The following is a 22,002-nucleotide window of genomic DNA, read 5'->3' as shown; positions in this document are numbered from 1 at the left end:
CACACGAGCTCACTGATCCTCTTCACTTTCAATATCCATCTCCATCTCTTCCTCTTCTCCTTCTGCGTCTTGTTCTCCTCCCGCTTCTTCAGCATCATCTTCATCTTCATCCGTATCGATATAATCTCTAGATTTCTTGGTCTTTCCACCCGATTTACTCGTACTTGTCTTTGCTCTTTTCCTCTCTCTTTCCTTAGCTTCTATCCTTCTTTCAGCCTGTTCCATCTCATCTAGATCGTCATCATCTTCATCCACATCATCTTCATCCTCTTCATCACTATACCTCTTACTACTCTTTCGTTTCTTACTCTTCTTGTTCTTCCTTGATGATGTGCCATATTCATCCTCATCCGAATCAGCCACTACGAAGCCATCATCTTCATCATAATCTCCACCTGCCCCACCACCTATTGATCTATCTCTTACTCTTCTCGGTTCATTATCATCTTCTGAACCTTCATCAGATTCATCGGAGTAGTATGATTTTCTTGATCTCCTCTTAGTCCCTCCTAGGGAATTAGACGAAGTGGTCCTACCCAATCCTGAACCTGCACCTCTACCTCCTCTTCTTTTACCTGACGAAGCCGCTCTGTCTTTATCAGTCTTGATGAATTCTCTATTCGGTGCGGATTTCAGTAATAATTGCTGTAATGACTCTTCATCCTTGGCGGTCTCTTCTAACATCTTCATTCGTGAATGTTTGACATGCTGTTGTCCAACGTGTTTGACCAATTCCAGATGAGTCTTCGAATCCATAGATGTAGGTAATAGCGATAGTTGACCGGCAATGGATCTTTCAGTGACTAAGACTGTTTCTTCCCTTGCTATAACAGCTAAGAACGTTGTAGACGATACGGTGTTGACTACTTTCTCTTCTAAGCCTTTCGCCGGGGTTGGTTTTGGATCCTGAGGTCTAGCAAGAGTTGCTCCGTGAGATGGGGCGACGTCAAATAGGTCCGAACCCAATTGCAAAGAGACGGATCCATCGGACCAACGTAACATTCTGGCATTACTTTGGCGAGTCTGAATAGATAGATGAGTCAGCTAAAGTCGGAAATGATTAACTAGACAAAGAAGCTTACTGGCTTGCCATCACCTCCTGTAACCCATTTCCATCTGATAGTGTTCCTCACGCCGATCATCTTGCTTTTCGCTGCCACAGGGTTTGTTTTGCCATCTATCGGCTCTTCGTTCAATGTTTCTCTGTATAAATCAGGTTCGTATGGTTTAGATTCGATGTTCACATAAGCTGGTAGCTTCATGTGCCATACCTACAGTGTCAAGCAAATATATTGTTGATTAGCTATGTGTTTGATAGGTAATGAGGTGAAGAGCTAATGGTTTGGGTTGAACCTACTTTATCATCCGTAGCTTTCATCTTATTCCACTGTGGAATAGGTAACGTAGCCCATTTCTCTTCGTTCTTCACCTCCTCCGCTAGGTCTTCTTCCTCATACTCCAATGGATTGGCTGATCCTGATCTGGACCTTGATTGACGTGGTGAGGCGGGTGTACCAGTCGATGTTCTACCTCTTGTCACTCTATCTTCTTCCTCGTCATCATCTCCGAACTATCACAATCAATTGGACTTTGTAAGCTACAGAATGACAAGAGTCGAAGACAGACATAGCTCACCAAATCACCACCTTCATCTCCACTTTCAGTCTTCACAGGTGACTGAGCCTGAGCAGCAGGAGGTGCGGGAGATCTCGAGCCTGAAGCCACAGGTGAAGATTGACGCGAAACACCTGCTTCTTTATCGGAATCTCCGAATAGGTCATCTCCTCTTTCTTCGTCTGACATGGTGTATGGTCGAAGATCTGCCGGACAAGGTGGTGTTTTTGTTTCAAGATATAGCTGCTAGCACAGTTGTAAATAGCGAGTGAGCGTTGACTAAATAATGATGCTAGATGAACATGGACCCGCTTCCATACTGACTACTTCCTGTAATTAGGTTGAAATGTCTAACTGCCACACTCATCGGATTTTCGGAATTAATCCCTTCTCCTACCCTATTGCTCCGTTCTTTCACTCAGGACTGTCCCTCACCATACACTAGCACTCGTTGACACCAATTATACACCAATATCATCCTATACATCTCACCTGTCTACAACCCTATAACTCCCCACTCATCTTCATCATCAAAAATGGCCTCTCGTCTCGCCCTCAAGAGCCTCCGAACAGCGGGTAAGCAATCGCTCATGTCGTCAAGGAATGGTGCAAGGAAGAATGTTGGAGATGCTGATGTCGGATGTGTTCGGCCGTTATCCTTATTTGTAGCTCTCGCCAGACCTGTTCCCAGAGTTGCTGCTCAAAGGTAAATCCACCGACTCTATCTATATACAAGGAGAAGATGATGGAGCTGACATTTATCGGTGGTGGAATAGCGTTCGATTCCTTGCTACTCGTTAGTATCCAGATCTACCTTAGATGTGAAGAAAGAATGTTATGACTGATCAGATACGAAATTGTAGAACCCACTCCCGATGAAAAGGCTGAACAGATCATCAACTCGGTACCATCTTCTTCCCTCTTCACCAAGACCGGTGGTATCCTCTTAGGTACTGGATTGACTGCTGCCGCCGTCTCTTCTGAACTCTACGTGAGTGGATAGGTTCAATATGTTACAGAATCAAAGGAAAATGGAGAACCTAGCAAGACGGATAAAGTGAAATCGAAAGGCCGTTGGAATTGATTGTGTCCAGAGATGCGCAAGGTGGATCAAGAAGAGGAAAGCGTGTTCATTGAGCTCGATGGAGGGACGGGACATATATTGTCTCTTGGGATGAATTGGGATGAATCGCTAACTTTTCGACCTTCGTATAGGTTGCCAACGAAGAGACCGTCCTTGCTGTTGGTTTCTTAGTCATCTTCGGTGCTATTGCCAGCTCAATCGGTGCTCCTTACTCTGGATGGGCCAACGGACACATCGAGGTGGGTTATGGTTCTGAAGTCTGCATTGCTGTAGGAAAGACGATAGCTGATGTCAACTGTTCAATTCATCTGCCATCGATAAACAATCAATATCTCCTCTCGTATACCACATCATTCATGCTCAAATCCATATTGATCCACATCAACGAACCTTTCTCCACTATCATTTCGATTGTTTACAACAGCGAATCAAAGGTATCCTTAACTCCGCTCGATCCGAACACACCAAAGCCGTTACCGACCGAATCTCATCTGTATCTCAGCTCCAAGATGTCGTACCTCTCACCGAATCTTTGTACGCCGTCGCCAAGGAGACCAACGTCATCGAACACGAGAACTTCAAGTTGGCTCAAGAGAACGCCGTCAAAGCTGAATTGAAATCCGTCTTAGACTCTTGGGTCAGATACGAACAACAACAACGAGAGGCCGAACAAGCCGCTCTTGTCAAGACTGTTCAGGCTAACGTTGAATCAGAGTTGGCTAAGCCAGCTTTCAAGAAACAATTGTTGGAGGAAGCTTTGTCTCAAATTGAACGTGAGTTATAGCATATTTCGATGGATCATTTCCTCCTTATTTTCTTCGATGCGAAGAAGGAAGAGCAAACTGATATTTGGGTTCTCGTTGCTTTTGCAGAACTCTCCAAGGCCAAGGCTATCTAAGTGAAGTTGTGGGATGGGGAATTTGAAAGCGGATTGATCTATAGAAGGATGTTGAGGGGTTAGTAAGTGGATGAGATGGGAAGGGAACGGAAAAACAAAGTGCTTGAAGTTTATAGAGGATGGTAGGATAGACTTCAGTACGAATATAAAAGCATCATGCAAGCTTTGGCTAGGACATCTTGATCTGCTGCAACATTCAATTGACCCTCCATCGTGGCATTACGTTGTGTCGTGTCACCTCTTCATGATGCGATACATGAGATTCTTCTCAACTATCTATGCTACAATATCTCTTCATTCCTGATGATTGATAGATATCTACTTCTTTAACTCGGCTACACCTCTTTGAATTTCATCTGCACCAGTTGCAGCTACACCTGCAGGTCTTTGGCCGCCTGCAGAATGACTCTCAGGTCTTGTGGCTGGGTCTCTACCTGCGATTTGTTCTCCGACGTTATCCATGAATGAATTGGCGTTTCCTCGGATAGCTTCTCCAGCGCCTGTGTATGGTGAACATCGAGTCAGTGGGTATATCAGAAAGAGATCAAATGGTATCTGGAGCGATAGGATGGTATCCGAACTAACCATGGAAAACTACGATCATGCAATTTTAGAAGTCAGCTTCACTCGTCGGTCATTCATGAATAGGAAAACTGACCATTCCAACCACCTTTGACTTTATCACCTAAGCCTATCATCACATAGACCCATACCGTCAGCTCTGAGCTCGCTCACCTGCAAGTGAATGAGGATTGACCTACTTTGCCCTGCATTGGCACCTGCACTTCCATCAGCTTGAGTACCAGGAACGACGGGATGTCTGGTATCTGGTGCTGTTCCAGCGGCGTAGGCGTTGGTGTTGGCGTTGTTAGTGGTTGACATATTGTTCGGTTCTTCTGTTTCTTGGGTGGGAAGATGAATAAGAGTAGTAGATCGTCTAAACATATATATGAATGGAGAATGGTATGGTTTGGGACTTCGTTTGCCGCTGAATCATAGTGTAAATTTTGATTGACGTCATAGTGCGTTGTTATGACCTTCGTGTGTTTACATTGGAAGTTTATAGTTGAATGCATGGATGCGGTTCACAAAGGATATGAACACTATGTAAAACATCTCGAGAAGATTGAGCAGGTAGAAGAGCTTACACAGCAAGTGAATGAATGCATGGTCTGACCAGTTGACAATGACAAAAAGGATGCAATCCGTGACGGCCAATAACGCAAACAAGAGAACAGAGAACAGAGAATTTCGCCAATTGTCCACCTCATTTACACTTCCCATCTCTATCCGTTACGATGATACCCATAGAACTCGAACCATCACCTTCTATCCCCTTACACTCCCTCGAAGCACTTCAATCCGATGCACTGCTTCCAATTTGCAAGGCCTGTGGTACCCAATACCCTTCGACTTTCTCGCTCAAAAGGGACTGTGTGATATGTGAAGATCCGAGACAATTCGTCCCTTCCTCAGGCCAAGAATGGACGACGTTAGCTGAGATGGGTGAAGGTGGGAGGAAACATGTCATGTTGAAAGATGAAGAGGATGGTAGGATATCGATGATTACCTGTGAACCTAGTTTTGCGATTAATCAAACTCGTATGTCACTCCTCTATCTTTCATAATTATGGTTGAACACGGATTTGTTGCCTATACTACTCGTATCGTTTGCCTAGTGGATGAGACAGGCATGCCATGCACTTGAGGCTGACTCTATAACTGGTCCGTGACAGCAACACTGATCGAAACAGCCGAAGGGTCGTATATATGGGACTGCTCCGCCTATATATCATTACCATTGATAGGGCATCTCTCCAAGCTCGACAAACCTCTAAAAGCGATTGCTATTTCTCATCCTCACGTAAGTAACCGTCCTGTGAGCTCATGAACGATGATCCCAATTCATGCTGTATTGCATTTAGTTCTTCTCGACTTCATTGACCTGGTCTCGAGCCCTCAAAGTACCTTTATACCTCTGTGAGGACGATAAGGATTGGTATCAGCGTCTAGGCGATATATTACCTGACGATCAGGTGGTTTGGTGGAAAGGGGAGAAAGAAATGGGCAGGGGAATCAAGTTGATGCAATGCGGAGGGTGAGTGTGATCTCCACTATATCTCTCAATCTGATGTTCACTTCATACTCTTTGCAAGACGTAAATCCCACTGAACTCGTGCTGACTGGATCATCGTATACACTCAGTCATTTTCCCGGATCATCCATACTATACTGGGACAGACTATCCGAACCTCCTCCACCTAAAGATAATCTACCTACGAAACCCACTCCAGTCTCGGGTATAATATTCACGGCGGATACGATCATGGTCCAGCCTACCCAGAAGAGTTTCTCGTTCATATGGTCCGTCCCTAACATGGTGAGTCATGACTACACCCCATTGCATATCATTATACCTTGAAGAGAACAGCAATATTGATCATGTTTCGTAGATACCCCTACGTCCTCAATCGGTATTATCCATCCAAGATCGTATCAAAAATCTTTCTTTCGCTCAAGCCACATCGTCCTGGCCTAATAGGTGGATAAAACAAGATGCCAAGAAGGCTTTGGAGGAAAGTGTAACTACCTTCTTGGCGGCTGAAGGGTGGAGGATAGATGAAGGGGAATTGGTAAAACTCATCACCTGAACCTATGAAAGGAGAGTTTGATCGCGTGTCGTCAGGAGATGAAGGTTTGACGGAAATTCCCAAATACTAGCAGTAGGAGGCAATGAAAGGAAGGAGAGACTGATTGTTCTGTACGCAATTGTAAAGTAAATGATCAACGATCAATGACAATCATACGATCGATATACGAGAAAGAATGAAAGGACTTCAAAAGTGAATGGCAAAAGAAAGGTGCGTTTATTGATCGTGTCATTTTGGTTGAATGATCCTGAAATGTATTTACATATACTTCTTTTCGATCATCTTACGGATATCAGTACAAATTATCATATCCAGCAATCAGCACTCATTCCACTGACTTTACTGTGGCTTTGTCCTACTTGTCTTACTGCTCTACAGTATCACTCATCCACGAGATGTTGAATAACTTACCCACCTATCCTGCCTTGCAAGGCGCTTTCAGAGGTGATCTTACCCCCTTCTGATGATGGATATGAACAGTCCCTAAAGAGATTCGCAGCTACTGCACAGAAGCCTGCCGCATTAGTTGCTTTTGTGAAGGACGAAAGGGATATACAAGCTGTACTGAGCATTGCGAAAGAGGAAAATATCGAGATTGCTGTAAAGTGTCAGTCGCCCTTCTCACTGTTTTATCCCTAGGTGTACCATGACCCTCTGTTCGACATTTTGCTGATGCGTGAATTATATGTTCCTCGATATAGGCGGTGGTCACAGTGTCTCAGGGGCCTCTTCCACCTCAGGTGGGAATAGTCACTGACCTCTCGAGATATCTCAAGAACTGTAGATTTCGGGCAGAAGATCGCGCATGTAGGCGGAGGTGCAACTTGGAGAGATGTAGATCTGGCTACTGCCCCTCATGGGATGGCTTCCGTAGCTGGCACTGTCAGCCATGTGAGTTATTCCTGATGGCTTTGTCGTATGATCATGTTACTGAATGATGTTGACGTCATTTTCAATGGCTAGACCGGAGTAGGAGGTTTGATCCTAGGCGGTGGATATGGTTATCTCACAGAGGAATTCGGTTTGGTTATTGATAATTTACTATCAGCAAGATTGATAGATTCACATGGCGCGGTACATAAATGTTCGGAAAAAGACTATCAAGACGTGAGTTAATATCATTAAAATCAAAGTGGTATAACATCGAGAACAAAGCTTGACTGACATTGTATATGATTCAATACCATAGCTGTTCTGGGCAATCCGTTCGGTATCGTCACTTCATTGTAACTTCGACTTCATCCTCAAAGATCAGAAGTGTTTATGGCCGACTTGCATTTCCCGGGAGAGAAAGTGGTGCAATTCTTCCAAGCTTTGGGAGGATGGTTGAAAGTGCAGATAGAGAAAGACTTCTTATTTGTCTTTTTCCAAGATATGGGTAATGGACTGGTAAGATTTCAAAATTCCTTTATAGGATCAGGTTCACGAGTGCTGATCTGGTGAGATCTGATCAGGTCATCATGGCTCATTGTTTCCATTATGGACCTCTTGAAGATGGTAAGAAACACTATAAAGCGTTCTACGATCTAGGTACGTATTATCGTCATCTATGACTTCTCGATTGCGATATAATCTCTTCTTGCGGAATCAGATTGATGACTGTTGAGGATGATCTTTTCAGGTCCAATTGTCGATACCACCGAGATGATTCCCTATCTATCACACAATCAAGCTACAGACCATGATCGAACATACGGTACAGGTCTGTACTGGCACGAAACTATATTCCCATCACCCATCACCCATCCAGAAGCAGGTTAGAAACTATGGGAATCATACCACGATGTATGTATGAAAGACCCGGAATTTAGTAAATCCACTTTTACGATATTAGAATTTCATCATCCCTCTAAATTGATGGAGAGGTCCAATGGGGAAATGGCATTCAATAATTAGGGGTGAACAGATTAATATGTTAATTGGAATAGGATGGGATGGTATATTGGGTAAACAACCTTTTGAAAAGGCTAAGAAGTATGCTAAGGGGATCGCAACTGCTGCTTCGGATAAGGGTGAACAAGAGGATGGATACGCTAATTGGGGTGAGTCTAATCTCATTTCATCTTATAACATCAGTGCTTGATATTGGACTTTGCCTTGCCATTTCAAACAGAATCCATTACCCCGACTGGGTACAACAGATCGATTAGAGCTTTTGGGGATAAGTATCCAAGATTGCAAGCTTTGAAGGCGAGATATTATCCTAACAATATATTCAACAAATGGCATCCTATCGAGCCAAAGGCGGAGTGAGATACTTTGCGCTGCATGCTCAGTGCGTCTGATGTTCATGGTTTGTAGATTGATATCGATTTCATACCATACAGTAAACCTTGATAGGAGATCGATATGTAGATGTCCTTGTCAATCTGGCTTGTTAGTCATCTGAACAACAGGATCTTACATTTGGTTGGCACATCCATCGAGTACTTTCTAATTTTATATCCATAAGGGCACCACGACCGACTCTACACCTTCCAATCTAGCCACCTCACTCAATTGTAATCCATCGTCCCCTGATCTCTCAAATACCACTATTCTACCGGTATCTCTTGCAGCCACCAGCACATATCTTCCAGATGGATCTTGCTCGACAGCCCTGAGATGTTTACCTACTCCACCTAGCCAACCTTCATTGGTTCTAATCACATCTTCACCATCAGTCTGAGAGACAGAGAACAAAGCCAAGGTATCTTCGTCGTTGGGTGAGTCCCTATTGGATGCGATGAGAAGCATTCGACCATCCGGTTTGGTAGGTGGTAAGAGGACGATCTCAGCACCTCCGGTCTCTCTTCGCCTTCCATCGTCATTGGGTGGGAGCATTGTGTATCGCTTGACTAATCTGGAAGGTCCGGATGCTGGCAGGGTATGGACAGTCAAAGCACCAGCAACTTCATTTAAGACGTACAAGTGCGATCCTGATGGTTGATGTATCAGCATTTCACACTGTTTGATTTGTTGTTTGGAAACCACCTGTACTCACCGCTGGGATGCACCACCAGATGTCTCGGTCCATCGCCGTCTTGAAACCCATCTTCAATCTCATCCAACAAGTTCAACTTCTTAGCTTGGGAATCCCATTTGAACCTATACACCTTATTTGAACCTAGATCCGGAATCAATATCTCCCCGTTGTGCAATACGATCTGATGCATATGCGCGGCTTCCTGTCTCCAGTGTTTCTTCGGCGAGTAGTTACCCTTGTATATCCTATCTTGTGTAGGTAAGGAGGCCGCGAATAGCCCATCGTCTCTGAGAGGCAGCACAGTAACGCTTCCACTTCGATACTACCTCGGCTGAGTGATCAGCTCAAAGTCGACCAAAAGGAGATAGAGAGAAGAGAAAACTCACATGGGCTACAACGATTTCAGACCCATCTGGTAAGATAGCAAAATGCGTAGGACCCTCACCACCGGTGTTGGCTTCTGCTAACTGTTCTAATTTCCCATCTGAGCTTGATAATCGATAAATAATCAGTTTGTTATCTACCCATCCATTGGAGAAGATGAGCTCAGGATGTTGTCTGATCATTGTTTACAGTTAGCCATACCTCCTGAGCGCTCAGCTGTAGAGAACCTACGGATGTCTGATCAGCCAACTTGGTTGAGCTGCCAAATCGTCCGTACTGACTCCTCTCTTGAGCGTTCGAGCTTTCGGATCAAAGATCACCGAATGGATCGAAGTCGCGTGTGTACCTAGTAGGATCAATTTCTCTGAATCGTTCATTGCTGTAGGAGAACCTATTGCTGGTAAATGTATGAAAATCTCTTTCTGATAATTTGAACATAAAAGTAAACAGCTACACAGTAGAGATTGTCAGAGGTGGTTCTGAGCTACGGACGTATCTCATCATCAGTAGACAGCCCGGGTATCCATCTCATCTCATACCGACTATCAGTTCAGGTGGATATCCCACCGAAGATATTTCGATGAATATTCGTCATGGCATATAAATGTCACCAGAGTCTTGTTCATTATCTGAATCATCTCCTTCCCCCTACACGAATACACTTCGCTGCCTCCATGCAGACCATGCGTCCAGATAGCTGAATACATGTATGTTATCCAAGTATGATATACCTGATCCTCTCAGCTTGACGATGCCGGTATCCGGCTGACCGGCCCGATCGGACCCTCTTCGCCCCGCCGGTTCCTGCGAAAGTGACATCTGTTCGTGCAAACTGGGAAATCTGGAAAGATATCATTCAGTGGTTCTGTATTTTTCGTTTCTATTTCCTCCTTCTCCTTCTCCTTCTACTAGTACTATTACTGATCCAGTATCTTTATCGGCTAATCAACTCCACATAATCTTCTCATCATCAGCGATTCTTCTCGTGTATAGTAAAACATCATGTCTGTCGAAACCTTCCCTCCCATCTCCGTTGGTCTCATGGGTACCGTGAGTTGTCATGCCCTAAGAGGTCCCAATGACTGGCCTTGGCTGATAGCAGGCTGCTTTAGGGTGAATACACCACCGGTATCACACCTTCCGGACAATCCAAGTCAGACAAGAAGGTGTGTCCATTTGCATATACAGCTTGAGAAGCGAATACTAATCTTACGATCATTAGATCGGTGTTGTCGGAGTCACCATGTTTGATCTCAGAAGACGAGGAAAGGTCTCTGAGTGAGTTGATATATATGAAAACCCTGAACGGGAACGAAACGCTGACGGTCTGTTCACAGCATCGTCATGGCTGGTACCAACGGTGGAAAGGTGAGTCTCACTCGCGTAAAGCATGGCCTGGACATGTACTGATTATTTCTCTACTCTACAGTTCCCTGAGATCAAACAACACTTCCAAAAGAACATAGGAGATGTCTACAAAGGGCTTGACCTAAGTTTTAAAGGATTCCCAGAAGGCAACCTTAGAAATGCTGAAGCTTGTAAGTGCTCCTGGACTTCCCCTGATTACCAGGAGATTTTGTTTTGGGATTTCGGGCTGAGCTGAGTTTCATGGTTTGGGTAGACAAGGAAGCCCTTCGAGCTCTTCCAAAAGGATCAGCAGTCATCATTTTCACTCCTGACAGCACTCACTTCCCCATTGCTTCCGAAGCTTTGAACCTCGGACACCACGTTTTGGTCACCAAGCCCGCTACTCAGAAATTGGAAGACCACCAGAAATTGATTGAGTTGGCCGAAGAGAAGGGTTTGGTATGTTTCGTTGAACAGTGAGTTGTGACATTCCCATTCTAGGCTATATTTATTATGCTGATAAAGTGACATTTAGCCATAAACGATTCGAGTGAGCGAATTCCTAGAATACAGACTTTATAGGAGATACTGATCTTGTGGGATAGTCCTGCATACAACGACGCGCGAGCTCGAGCTCAAAAGCTCGGTGACTTCAACTTCTACTCTTCTTGTGAGCTTCTTTTTAAACCTATGTGTATAGTGGAATGAGCTGACATCGATATCAGACATGTCGCAACCCAAGATGCAGTTGGAGACCTTCAAGTCATGGGCTGGTATCGACTCTGATATCTCATACTACCTTAACTCCCACCACATCGATGTGAGTGCCTGTATCCTGCTCTACACCATGTTTTTCTGTGTCTTTCTGTCTTTCTGATATTTTATGCTGACCTGATGACATAGATCCACTGCTGGATGGTCGAAGGCCGATACAAGCCTGTCAAAGTCACCGCTTCGGCCACCACTGGTATTGCCACTTCAATGGGATGTGACCCCAAGACCGAAGATACCATCACTCTTCTCGTAGACTGGGAGAACGTAGAGACCCCAAGCCAACGAGGTACCGCCGTTTACACTGCTTCGTGAGTCGCCCGCCCTGTGCTTGCCTGAACAGCCTTACTAGAGGAAACGTCACTGACTCTACGTGATTGTAGATGGGCCGCTCCATTGAAAGCAGGGGTGCACTCCGAGCAACGATTCCACTACATGGCTGCCAAGGTGAGATTAACCGACGGAAGCAATCGTGTCCTTCAGCTGATGTACGGGTGTATGTAGGGTGAAGTTCGTGTTGACCAAGCACACAGAGGATACAGCATTGTAGAAGATGATATTGGTAAACTCGACGTGAGTACCGCCTCTCGTTCTGGGGACGTGCATATCTAAGTATTCAAATTGTCTTGCTGACTTTGTTCGAAATAGTACAACCCCTTCTACGTCAAATACAGCCCCGATGAGAACGGTTACTTTGACGGTCAGAAGGGTTACGGATACGTATCTTTGGAGAAATTCATCGGTGAGCATAAAGACTCTAAACAAAGTCTAGATAGTCATGTTGACAAATTGCCGTCGATAGATGCCGCTCAACGGGTGACTGCCGGTAAAGCCAAGGCTTCCGACTTTGATGGAAAACGTCTTCCAACAATCAAAGCTACGTAAGTTTCAGTATTTCGAAGATCGGCCTTCTTATGGCATCTTAGTTTATATATTAACGACTTTTTTTCGAAATATCTTTTTAGAGTTCTTACCACCGCCATCATCCACGCCGGGCGAGTCTCCCTTGACGAGAAGCGAAGTGTCGGATTAGTCGAGGAAGGTGGTAAATTGAAATTGGTATAAACAAACCATCGATCACTTGCTCTACTGATCGCGTTGATAGAAAAATGAAAAAGTGTTTTGGTTAATTTGTAACATCTCTTGACTATGCATTGGTATACATTATGATTTTACGTATATCTGCGGAATGCAAATCTTTTGGGTATGTCAATTACCGACATGTCCTTATGTTCGGTTTCTGACCTGTTCAGCACCAGTAGAGGACTCCCAACGCTTTTGAATGTCACCTGAGGATTGTGGAGATGTTTGGATGTCTTACGGAATAATCATCTAAAACACGGTGACTATCTCCGAACTTTAAAAATTTACTTTGAACCGAACCGACGCGGTACCAGCCCGAAGCTTCGCTAGATACTCATCTAGTACTCGTAGATTGGGAGGCAAAAACACAAAATTTGATAGATAGTATCCTCTGGGTTCATGGTATATATACATAGACTGAGCGCTACTCTCGTACCATCAATTCTTCACTTTCGTACCGTATTTCCCACCGGTCTTTCATTTCAGTGGCAACTCACAAATCGTTCGGAATACAGTAAAATTCATCTGGTTGTCGATCTTTCTCGTACCTTTTTCTGTCGTACTCTTCTTTTCTTACCCTTATTAACTCATATAATGCTTCAGCGTAATCCAGGTATGTATCACGCCATTCCACTCCAGCTCAACCGGGTTGACGCATCACTTGCTCACTGATCGCTCTGTCGACGTTGGTAGATCCCGACTGGTGGCGTCAAGCTATCATCTATCAAATCTACCCCAGATCATTCTGCGACTCCAATGGAGATGGAATTGGTGATCTGAAAGGGATAACTTCCAAAGTCCCCTATCTGGCTTCGTTGGGTATAGATGCAGTCTGGCTGAGTCCTTTCTACCCCTCGGGATTGAAAGATGGCGGCTGTGAGTTGTTTTAATTTCATTGCCAACGTAAGATGCTGTGCTGACTGAGAGTGGAATTGTAGATGATGTATCAGACTATCGTGATGTAGATCCGAGAATAGGTAGATTGGAAGATTTTGATGAACTGGTATCAGCTCTGGCGGAAGTGGATATCAAGATCATGGTAGACATTGTCCCCAATCATTCGAGTGATGAACATGTCTGGTTCCAGGATGCTCTGAAAGCTGGAAAAGGATCAAAAGAGAGAGAAAGGTATATCTTTAGAGATGGTGAGTCAACCTGACCCCCTTCGCCATCCGTACTACAAGAAGATCATCTGACATATTGTGATCCTGTAGGCTTGGGACCAAACAAAGATATTCCACCTACAGATTGGCAGTGCGCTTTTGGTGGTCCATCATGGTCACCTTCAGGATGTAATGACGGCCAATGGTACTATCACATGTTTGATTCTTCCCAGCCAGATTGGAATTGGGATAATCCCGAGGTTCACGAGGATTTCTTGACCACGTTGAGATTCTGGGCAGATAGGGGTGTATCTGGATTCAGGATAGATGTCGCTCATGCGTTGGTTAAAGACTTTAATGGGGATTTACCAAATTGGGAAGAGATGAATAGGATAAGGGAGAAGAAATTGAGAAATGGTAATAAACATATTACTCATCCGTACATGGATAGAGACGAGGTCCAGGAAGTGTATAAGGAGTGGAGAAAGGTATTTGAAGAGTATAATCCACCTCTCTTGTGAGTATACGATTTCTTATCAACTATCATTATACTTACCCGAATGTCTTGTAGCAATACTGATCTTTTCTTTCTCGTCAACAGTGCCGTGGCGGAATGCTGGGTAGCACCTGATCGAAAACCGCTCTATGCTTCCTCTGAAGGTCTCGGACAGGCTTTCTCCTTCGATATCATGTTATGTAATTACAATGCCAAAGAATACCGAGATTGTATCGTCCAATCTCTCAAAGATTCAGAAGAAGCTGGAAGTAGTACCACTTGGGTCTTGTCGAATCACGATGTGAGTGTGTCTTTTTTGCAGAATCAATCTGAGGGTATATCTTGATTCCAAATATTAATTTCTGGTTTCTACGTAGGAACCTCGTCATATCACACGATACGGTCTACCAGATGTCCCCAACGCGGGATATCCAGAGTTTGACGATGCCTTCAACGAGTACAAACGATCAAAGTTCACCGACCCTCCCGTTGATGTAGCAACTGGCTTGAGAAGGGCAAGAGCAGCTACCTTGATGATCTTGGCATTGCCCGGATCTACCTATATCTACCAGTACGTCCCGCTTGTCACTATGCGAATACATGATAGATAGCTGATGAGGTCCGGATCACCATCCTTCAGAGGCGAAGAATTGGGTTTACCTGAAGTAATTGAGATTCCAGATGAACAGCGACAAGATCCTCATTTCCATCGAACCAAAGGGGAATGTCTTGGTCGAGATGGGTGTCGAGTGCCTCTACCTTGGAACTCATCCGCTAAAAATCTAGGTTTCGGATCAGGCAAATTACCTCATCTACCTCAACCGGCATGGATGAAAAATTATTCTGCGAATTTACAAGAATACGAAAGTGATAGTACATTGAACTTCTATAGAAAGACATTAGATATTAGAAAAGAATTACAGTGCGCTGAAGAGCTCGAATGGGTCGATAATGAGGGATGCGACGAAAACGTGTTGCATTTCTCAAGACCTGGTGGATGGGAGATTATCATGAATGCCGGAAAGAAAGCGGTACCCTTGCCAAAGGGTCGACAAATTATCGTTAGTTCAGGTGAGATCAAGGAGGGTATGTTGGATGGTGAAACTACTGCTTGGTTGTTGGTAGAGTAGATAGTTTAGATTTTTAGAACCTTGGTCTCAAGCTGTAGTATATCTGTTTGTATATCTGTACGTTATATTGTTGTTTGTAAATGTATGTCGTTCTTTCCTTTTCATAAGACCTTGACAATCGGCCATGTCACCAGCCTGTCGCAGGTGACTTTCACTTCTCTCGTCTTTCAGAAGCCTAGGAATCACAAAATCGTACGGTCATTCGACGTACAACATCTGACAAAGGATCGCGGGCCAGTTGCTCAACTCCGGCTCAGCTGATTGAATGGCCAGAAAGGACGATTTGAGGGCGTCTATCAACCAAGAATGTATACGTCTCACGATTGTATTCATATCTTCTCACCTGTGTCATATAATTCTTCTATAACGATATGGCTGATGCTGATAGGAATGTCGTCCAGGATGATCCATGGTCTTATCAGGATCTCTCCTTCTTAAGCGAGAATGAAGATCATGAAACATTCGGAGCTGTCAGCACAAACATTTGGTCAATCAGACTTGGCCCTTCATCATCCTTTGAGCAAGATGAAGAACATGTCAAAGTCCTGCCTAGCGAGGAGGAAGCTATAGGATCTAATAGCAAGTTTATCATCCTCGCTCATACCCTTAAATCGACCGTTCAGTCCATTTTCGGTAATGACCCAGTAGGTAATGTGAATCACGATCTGAGATATTCAGATGATTTGATAAGCGTCGAAGCCGAATTGGAAGAAGCGAAGTGGCAAGCGGACATTACTCTGGATATACCATCTACGATGTGTGGACAGCCATATACTTTGAGGAGTGACGCAGTCAGTAAACCAAATCATAGTCCCTCATACTCCATTTGAAACTGATAATATCATAATGATGTGTTGCAATAGTCGGAGACCTTACATAACAAGGGGTTGCACTGGGCACGAAGTCCCACGACAGGGCGAACCCAAATGGCATTAACACTGGACGAGAGGAATTCATACTCGATCGAAAATCAGATGATGAACCATCGCGAAGCACACATCGAGTCATACCTAGAAACCAAACGATTTGAACATCCCTGGTTCCCCATTCTTATCAACACCCTGCGAAATGGGTTGGATTCGGCTTTCTACAAGACCATAGATGAAGATCCTATCTTTGGAAAGGCAAAATTGAGCTTTAATAATGGCTCGCTCCATGCTGAAGTTGAGTCGGATCGACCTGGGGAAGAGGGAACAAGAAAATGGAGGGGTCACATAGAATACACCCTCCTAGGACCAACGACCTTTCCCATCCGGGGGAGAGTAACGCATGAGGGGATGATAGAAGAATATGACGATTGATGATTGATTTTTCTCGTAATTGTTTCCGCATGCATTCCCCCAAAGACATGTGGACTTGCAGAAGAGACCAGCTGATTACTGTACCGTAGTCTAGACAACTCAAATTTTCACTTTCCACTTGGCCTTTTCCCCAATAAAGAGGTCTTCAACGAGCTTCATTTCCATGCTTTACTCTTCCTCTTTCGCCACTCGCCTCAAGGCCCTCTCCTCAGGTGTCCTCCAAACAACACTCTCCGCTTGAAAACTAAGCTCACAACCACCTTTCATACAGATGATCGTATCTGGATCTGCACATTGCTTGAGACGATGTGCGAAACGAGATTTCTCCGAGTAGTCTACGATACAGTATCACCCAGATGTAAAGAAGATGGGACGGTATAGCTCCACTCACGGAATAGATCGGTACCTTGGCAGGGTACTCTGACGACGGCAGGTAGCTCAGTATGAACAACTGTAGCTTTACAATAATGACATTTAGCACTTAGGTTCTTGCCAATCAACATACCCTTGGGTTTGTTGAATGTATGAGTGGATTTATCGCATGGCTCTCCAGGTCGATAGCGCGGTCGCGGTTTATCACTGTCTTGTTCGATCGTGCCGCTATGGGAGGGTTTGACACTGGTACCTCCAGGGGCAAGAATAAGAGGTCGAAACTGTGAATTTTTATTTATCTCTGATAGTCGACTGTCAAATCTGTGCTCTTCGTTGGAACTACTCTGAGATCTCATGGGGGTTGCTGAGATGATTCTGTATCCAGATTGAAAGTGAAACGGTTCTTGATTCCCGTGCAGATCTTCCAAAACGTCCATCATCGCGTCTTGATTGGCAGCCACAGATGCCTGGTCAATAGTATCGGAGAACGATGGAGATGGCCCGGAATCTGGTTGTATGACTGAAGTGAATATAGTACCCTCAACAAGCTCACCATTCAGGCGCACGATCGTATCGATATCAAGCAAATCTGACGCTCCTTCCTGATCCCATGTAGAGGAGCTAGGCGATCCGTGACATTCCTCTTCCCCAATTGGCATGTTTCTGATGTCTCATGAAAATATGATCAGTCTGTGAACAGTACAAGCACCAACGTACATTTCTGTATACATCCATATATCCGTACCATAGAAACGAAAATATATATTCTAGATCAGTACCGAAATGTGATGACGGAGTTTACCATTTTGATTGAAAGTAGGATAAAGGAGACACAGACGAACGTATAAACACAGCATTACTGATGCGATATGAATGAGCAATGATTTGAAATGGCACGATGATCAAAATAAACTCCGCTTGTGCTCTGTCTTCTGCATTTCTCCTTCTTCTCTTTCAGTCTGCTTATATCCTGCCTAAAAGGGCGGGAACAGCATGTTAGAAACCTTGGTTAAGTGTATGACGTTCTGAGTGATAATTAAAGGATGTTGTTATGTTGATACACCCAATAGCCTAGTACCGACGCGAGGTCAGTAAACACACCAACCCCCTTCATCCAGCAGTGGCCACCCCCCGCTTCTCACCTGCTTCAAAGTACGTATACCGAAGATGCCAGGTGAGAATGGGCAGGTACGCTACTGCTGGTGTCGGAGGTGATGGGTCAGTAAGGATAAGAAGATTAGTATGGGGTCAGTATAGAGGATGAGAGATATCTAGAATGCATGGTATGATACGTCAACTAAAATCGGAAATACATACAATTAATCAAGTTGGGACTACCTCCTACCGCCTTTCTTCTGTACCAACGTGAATCCATCATCATCTACTACAGGTTCTTGTCTTTCTCTCGATTGTTGCGATTGATTATCCACCAACTGAGGAGCGTCCTGTCCATCCATCTCAACATCCTCATCCTCGTAATCATCTGAATCTTCACCTTCCGACTGACTTTCCGCCCCTCCAGCACCTCGAGCAGCATTCACACCCATTTTTTTCACCTCGCCGGCTTTCCTCTCCAACGCTTCTACCAATACCAGGGGATTTGGTCCGAGTATGTCTTTCCATAATCTAATGAGATCCGAAGATACGGAATCGATTGATCCATCTTCTAAATTCGCGTCAAATTCATCTGACATGATTTGATGTAACAAGTCGCCGACCTCGTCGACATCTAATGGAGGATCAGTAGCTGATTTTGGATCGACCACAGGAAGATCACCTGCGTTGGCGATAGGCAAGAGGGGAGCACGAGTTTCGAATTCGTCAATGAGTGTAGAAGCCAACCAGGTTTTCTTGGCTGCTGATTCGGTACCACCCCATTGTTCTGCTACGGCGATGGTGAGCGCTGGCCAGAGGTCGAGTAAGGCTAGGGTACCTCGAGCGAAAAGGATGATAGCTTCTGGTTGTTGAGGTTGAGCTGACATAGTGAAGGGAAAGGAATTATAGGTGTGTTGTGAGGTTGTGTGAGATGGAGTAATTGAAAAAGCTGACGGCTTGACTCGTACGATGTCTGTTTGTGATGATAGACTAGACTGTGTGTATAGATTTACGAGGAATTATTGAGATGGTTGAAAGATCGTTGAAGGAAAATGTGTAGGAGCTGAAGGCCTCGAGGCAAGGTCGTGTTCGTCTTTGCGGTTGTGAGTGTGAATGTCGAGATCAAAGCCGAGGATAACCGACGTGATGAGCAGGAGCCTTTGTGGTCTGGGATGATTGATGATGACAAGAAGGTGGATGATATGGTTAATCGATCAATTTACCTCGAGGAAACAACGAGGTCATGGATCATAGATAGATTGATGAACATTTTCCAAAAATCCCAGAGTGGCAAATACCCGTGCTGCTTCAGGTGGAGGTTGAGAATTAGCGTGTGACACACGTGGGGATTATGGCGGAGTACTCCGCAGTCACTGTCTCTCGTCACTTGACTTCCTCCACGTCGTGATGCGAAGTCATGTTGAGATGAGATTACGATCCAAGAGCTAGTCGACCAAAACACATTCTGCAATCACATCCAGATAAAAGAGCGACTGAAAAGCCAAGTCTAGGAGGATCAAGATGCGCCCATCTTCCCTTCTTCTCGCCCCTATACTCTCTTTAGTCAGCCTAGCGGCAGCTCGGTCAGCTACAGGGGACAAAGTCTTGGTGGTTCTGGAACCAAGTTTGAAGAAAGATGATTATTCGAATTTCTGGAAATCACTGCAGGGTGAGTTGAGCGTCTAATGCACCTCGCATCTACGAATCTAAAGTGACGAAGCTTGAGCTGACACTCCTCCATGGTCGCTGGTGCAGACCGAGGGTTTGAACTTACCTTCAAGGAGCCCAAAGACAGAGATGCCGAGTTGGTCAAATATGGGGAATTGAAGTATGATCATTTGGTGATGTTCGCACCAGGAGCAAAGAGTGAGTACCATGATCATTCAGCCTTCCATTTGCTTGGCTGGGGCATTGTGGCGTGAAACACTGTCGGAGTTCTCTTAATCTATTCAGAGAAGGGTAGTATCGCTAACATGTCTTTTCGTTTATATCCTTAGCGTATTCTCCAACGCTATCACCCAAATCCATTCTTCACGCCCAATTCGCAGGTCTCAACACCTTATATGTCCTCTCACCTGACCTAACTGAAAACAACAAAGAGTTCTTGAGGGAATACGATCTGGAATTTATAGATTCTTCTCAAACTTTGATTGATCCATTCAATCATCCAGTCGACTCATCATCTTCCACCGTTTCTTTATCCCCCACGTCATCTTTGGTCCAAGACATTGGAGAGATAGTATCGCCAAGTACATTATCGGGAGGTCCAATAATCTACCCTTCTGGGACAGTACATACAACAGGTGATAATCCGTATTTGATCGATGTCCTCCATGCTTCCAAATACGCTTATATCGGTCAAGATAAACTCCTCTCATCGGATGAAGCTGAAGTTGACAAGTCGCTGAATGCCAAGGGAACAAAAGAACCGATATTGAATGGTAAAAAAGCGACCTTGGTGAGCGCATTGCAGACCAGGGATAATGTCAGGGTCGGATTTGTAGGATCAACGGAGATGATCAAAGATATCTGGTGGGATAAAGAGGTAAAAACCAAGGATGGGAAAAGGTAAGTACATATTTGTTCTGAGAACTACGTGTGACTGAAAATCATTCGATGATTTGATGAGCTGTCTCACTAATGTCGTATATATGTTTATCATTGATCTAGCATCAAAACTGGAAATGCAGGATTCATCTCTGACTTCTCAAAGTGGATCTTCCAAGAGACCGGTGTGGTCAAGATCGTAGATTCTACTCATCATAGAAAAGGGGAAACTGAGCCTAGGGAATTATACACTAAGAAGGACGATATTGTAAGTCAACATTCAATTTCGAACACATCTATTGGCATCGTCTGAACAACTGTTCAACTTTCCTTCCGTTGTACATGTGCTGATTGCTTGCGAATTACCTCAACAGACCTACTCCCTCACCCTTGCCAAGCACTACACCACTTCTAACGGGACTTCCGCATGGGGTCTTTTCGAAGTTGATGATATCCAGTTGGAATTTACCATGTTAGATCCCCATATTCGAACTGCTCTCAAACAGGACGAATCAGCTGTGGTAGAACAAGGGACGAACTACAAGGCGAGATTTGACGCACCGGATAGACATGGTGTATTCAAGTTCGTAGTGGAATACTGGAGACCTGGGTAAGTGTATAGACCCAACCCGTTGTAAATGAGAGATCGCTGACGAATACTGTTTGTGTCGATAGATGGAGTTATCTTCGATCTTCCCAAACAGCCTCAGTGGTACCTTTACGACATGACGAATACCCTCGATTCATCGTTGGAGCTTGGCCATATTACATCGCAGCGTGCAGTACCAGTCTGACGTTCTTGGCTTTCTGTGCGTTGTGGGTCAGCCTGGGAGAAGGCGATAAAGATAGGAAGGGAAAGAAGAAGGCCGAGTAAGTGGTGGAGTAGTGGCAGCAAGTAGTATAGACCAGAGAATCAACAAAATGCATTTTTCGTGCACAGGATGACCTGGTATTACAGATGTAGTGTTACAGCATATTCATTCGCGCCGAGGATGATGGCATCTTTTGAGATTAGTGGTCTAGTGATGTTTCAGTGATAATGGATGGGATGAGTCAGGCAGGCTTGACATGACAATATCACAGGTACAGTATGACAATACATGTATTATCCATCACGCAGCTTTGTTGACTGACCCTATAGTGACTTGGTACTATGCCTCA

At 44.5% G+C, this 22,002-nt stretch overlaps 14 protein-coding genes across 14 annotated transcripts; 9 read left to right on the top strand and 5 right to left on the bottom strand.

Moving 5' to 3' along the window:
• Positions 1-9: 9 nt before the first annotated feature.
• V865_007274 (uncharacterized protein) lies at positions 10-1,803 on the bottom strand (the record flags this gene model as incomplete). The annotated part of the gene is made up of 4 exons (XM_066231022.1): positions 10-1,023; positions 1,083-1,271; positions 1,358-1,570; positions 1,636-1,803. 4 exons carry the CDS (start codon positions 1,801-1,803, stop codon positions 10-12), a joined length of 1,584 nt encoding a protein of 527 aa, XP_066087119.1.
• Positions 1,804-2,150: 347 nt separating this feature from the next.
• V865_007273 (uncharacterized protein) lies at positions 2,151-3,596 on the top strand (the record flags this gene model as incomplete). The annotated part of the gene is made up of 7 exons (XM_066231021.1): positions 2,151-2,190; positions 2,284-2,320; positions 2,391-2,410; positions 2,478-2,605; positions 2,830-2,937; positions 3,123-3,471; positions 3,571-3,596. 7 exons carry the CDS (start codon positions 2,151-2,153, stop codon positions 3,594-3,596), a joined length of 708 nt encoding a protein of 235 aa, XP_066087118.1.
• A 318-nt stretch (positions 3,597-3,914) lies between these two features.
• Positions 3,915-4,478, bottom strand: V865_007272 (uncharacterized protein; the record flags this gene model as incomplete). Its single annotated transcript, XM_066231020.1, has 3 exons — positions 3,915-4,096; positions 4,255-4,287; positions 4,358-4,478. 3 exons carry the CDS (start codon positions 4,476-4,478, stop codon positions 3,915-3,917), a joined length of 336 nt encoding a protein of 111 aa, XP_066087117.1.
• A 416-nt stretch (positions 4,479-4,894) lies between these two features.
• Positions 4,895-6,247, top strand: V865_007271 (uncharacterized protein; the record flags this gene model as incomplete). The annotated part of the gene is made up of 5 exons (XM_066231019.1): positions 4,895-5,198; positions 5,333-5,460; positions 5,522-5,694; positions 5,802-5,976; positions 6,050-6,247. The coding sequence occupies 5 exons, from the start codon at positions 4,895-4,897 to the stop codon at positions 6,245-6,247; spliced, it is 978 nt and encodes a 325-aa protein (XP_066087116.1).
• A 395-nt stretch (positions 6,248-6,642) lies between these two features.
• V865_007270 (uncharacterized protein) lies at positions 6,643-7,577 on the top strand (the record flags this gene model as incomplete). Its single annotated transcript, XM_066231018.1, has 6 exons — positions 6,643-6,691; positions 6,747-6,854; positions 6,949-6,987; positions 7,032-7,138; positions 7,211-7,354; positions 7,437-7,577. 6 exons carry the CDS (start codon positions 6,643-6,645, stop codon positions 7,575-7,577), a joined length of 588 nt encoding a protein of 195 aa, XP_066087115.1.
• A 44-nt stretch (positions 7,578-7,621) lies between these two features.
• V865_007269 (uncharacterized protein) lies at positions 7,622-8,008 on the top strand (the record flags this gene model as incomplete). Its single annotated transcript, XM_066231017.1, has 3 exons — positions 7,622-7,636; positions 7,702-7,777; positions 7,869-8,008. 3 exons carry the CDS (start codon positions 7,622-7,624, stop codon positions 8,006-8,008), a joined length of 231 nt encoding a protein of 76 aa, XP_066087114.1.
• A 109-nt stretch (positions 8,009-8,117) lies between these two features.
• V865_007268 (uncharacterized protein) lies at positions 8,118-8,500 on the top strand (the record flags this gene model as incomplete). Its single annotated transcript, XM_066231016.1, has 2 exons — positions 8,118-8,289; positions 8,361-8,500. The coding sequence occupies 2 exons, from the start codon at positions 8,118-8,120 to the stop codon at positions 8,498-8,500; spliced, it is 312 nt and encodes a 103-aa protein (XP_066087113.1).
• Positions 8,501-8,686: 186 nt separating this feature from the next.
• Positions 8,687-9,973, bottom strand: V865_007267 (uncharacterized protein; the record flags this gene model as incomplete). The annotated part of the gene is made up of 4 exons (XM_066231015.1): positions 8,687-9,165; positions 9,231-9,534; positions 9,599-9,770; positions 9,828-9,973. 4 exons carry the CDS (start codon positions 9,971-9,973, stop codon positions 8,687-8,689), a joined length of 1,101 nt encoding a protein of 366 aa, XP_066087112.1.
• A 625-nt stretch (positions 9,974-10,598) lies between these two features.
• On the top strand, positions 10,599-12,779 carry V865_007266 (uncharacterized protein; the record flags this gene model as incomplete). The annotated part of the gene is made up of 15 exons (XM_066231014.1): positions 10,599-10,646; positions 10,709-10,762; positions 10,819-10,874; positions 10,934-10,964; positions 11,026-11,134; positions 11,218-11,419; positions 11,479-11,493; positions 11,549-11,613; positions 11,669-11,763; positions 11,847-12,025; positions 12,098-12,161; positions 12,219-12,287; positions 12,363-12,456; positions 12,517-12,595; positions 12,680-12,779. The coding sequence occupies 15 exons, from the start codon at positions 10,599-10,601 to the stop codon at positions 12,777-12,779; spliced, it is 1,260 nt and encodes a 419-aa protein (XP_066087111.1).
• A 612-nt stretch (positions 12,780-13,391) lies between these two features.
• Positions 13,392-15,526, top strand: V865_007265 (uncharacterized protein; the record flags this gene model as incomplete). Its single annotated transcript, XM_066231013.1, has 7 exons — positions 13,392-13,410; positions 13,491-13,673; positions 13,736-13,942; positions 14,012-14,417; positions 14,502-14,697; positions 14,774-14,967; positions 15,037-15,526. The coding sequence occupies 7 exons, from the start codon at positions 13,392-13,394 to the stop codon at positions 15,524-15,526; spliced, it is 1,695 nt and encodes a 564-aa protein (XP_066087110.1).
• A 371-nt stretch (positions 15,527-15,897) lies between these two features.
• V865_007264 (uncharacterized protein) lies at positions 15,898-16,827 on the top strand (the record flags this gene model as incomplete). The annotated part of the gene is made up of 2 exons (XM_066231012.1): positions 15,898-16,317; positions 16,390-16,827. 2 exons carry the CDS (start codon positions 15,898-15,900, stop codon positions 16,825-16,827), a joined length of 858 nt encoding a protein of 285 aa, XP_066087109.1.
• A 168-nt stretch (positions 16,828-16,995) lies between these two features.
• Positions 16,996-17,858, bottom strand: V865_007263 (uncharacterized protein; the record flags this gene model as incomplete). Its single annotated transcript, XM_066231011.1, has 2 exons — positions 16,996-17,162; positions 17,219-17,858. 2 exons carry the CDS (start codon positions 17,856-17,858, stop codon positions 16,996-16,998), a joined length of 807 nt encoding a protein of 268 aa, XP_066087108.1.
• Positions 17,859-18,533: 675 nt separating this feature from the next.
• On the bottom strand, positions 18,534-19,181 carry V865_007262 (uncharacterized protein; the record flags this gene model as incomplete). The annotated part of the gene is made up of 1 exon (XM_066231010.1): positions 18,534-19,181. The coding sequence occupies one exon, from the start codon at positions 19,179-19,181 to the stop codon at positions 18,534-18,536; it is 648 nt and encodes a 215-aa protein (XP_066087107.1).
• A 634-nt stretch (positions 19,182-19,815) lies between these two features.
• On the top strand, positions 19,816-21,715 carry V865_007261 (uncharacterized protein; the record flags this gene model as incomplete). The annotated part of the gene is made up of 6 exons (XM_066231009.1): positions 19,816-19,963; positions 20,050-20,160; positions 20,292-20,862; positions 20,965-21,109; positions 21,216-21,451; positions 21,517-21,715. 6 exons carry the CDS (start codon positions 19,816-19,818, stop codon positions 21,713-21,715), a joined length of 1,410 nt encoding a protein of 469 aa, XP_066087106.1.
• Between the last annotated feature and the right edge of the window lie 287 nt (positions 21,716-22,002).

Source organism: Kwoniella europaea, chromosome 2, assembly GCF_036810445.1.
Source record: "Kwoniella europaea PYCC6329 chromosome 2, complete sequence".
Taxonomy (NCBI): Eukaryota; Fungi; Basidiomycota; class Tremellomycetes; order Tremellales; family Cryptococcaceae; genus Kwoniella; species Kwoniella europaea.
The sequence above is the reverse complement of the archived record's forward strand: the minus strand, read 5'-3'. Positions and strand labels throughout refer to the sequence as shown.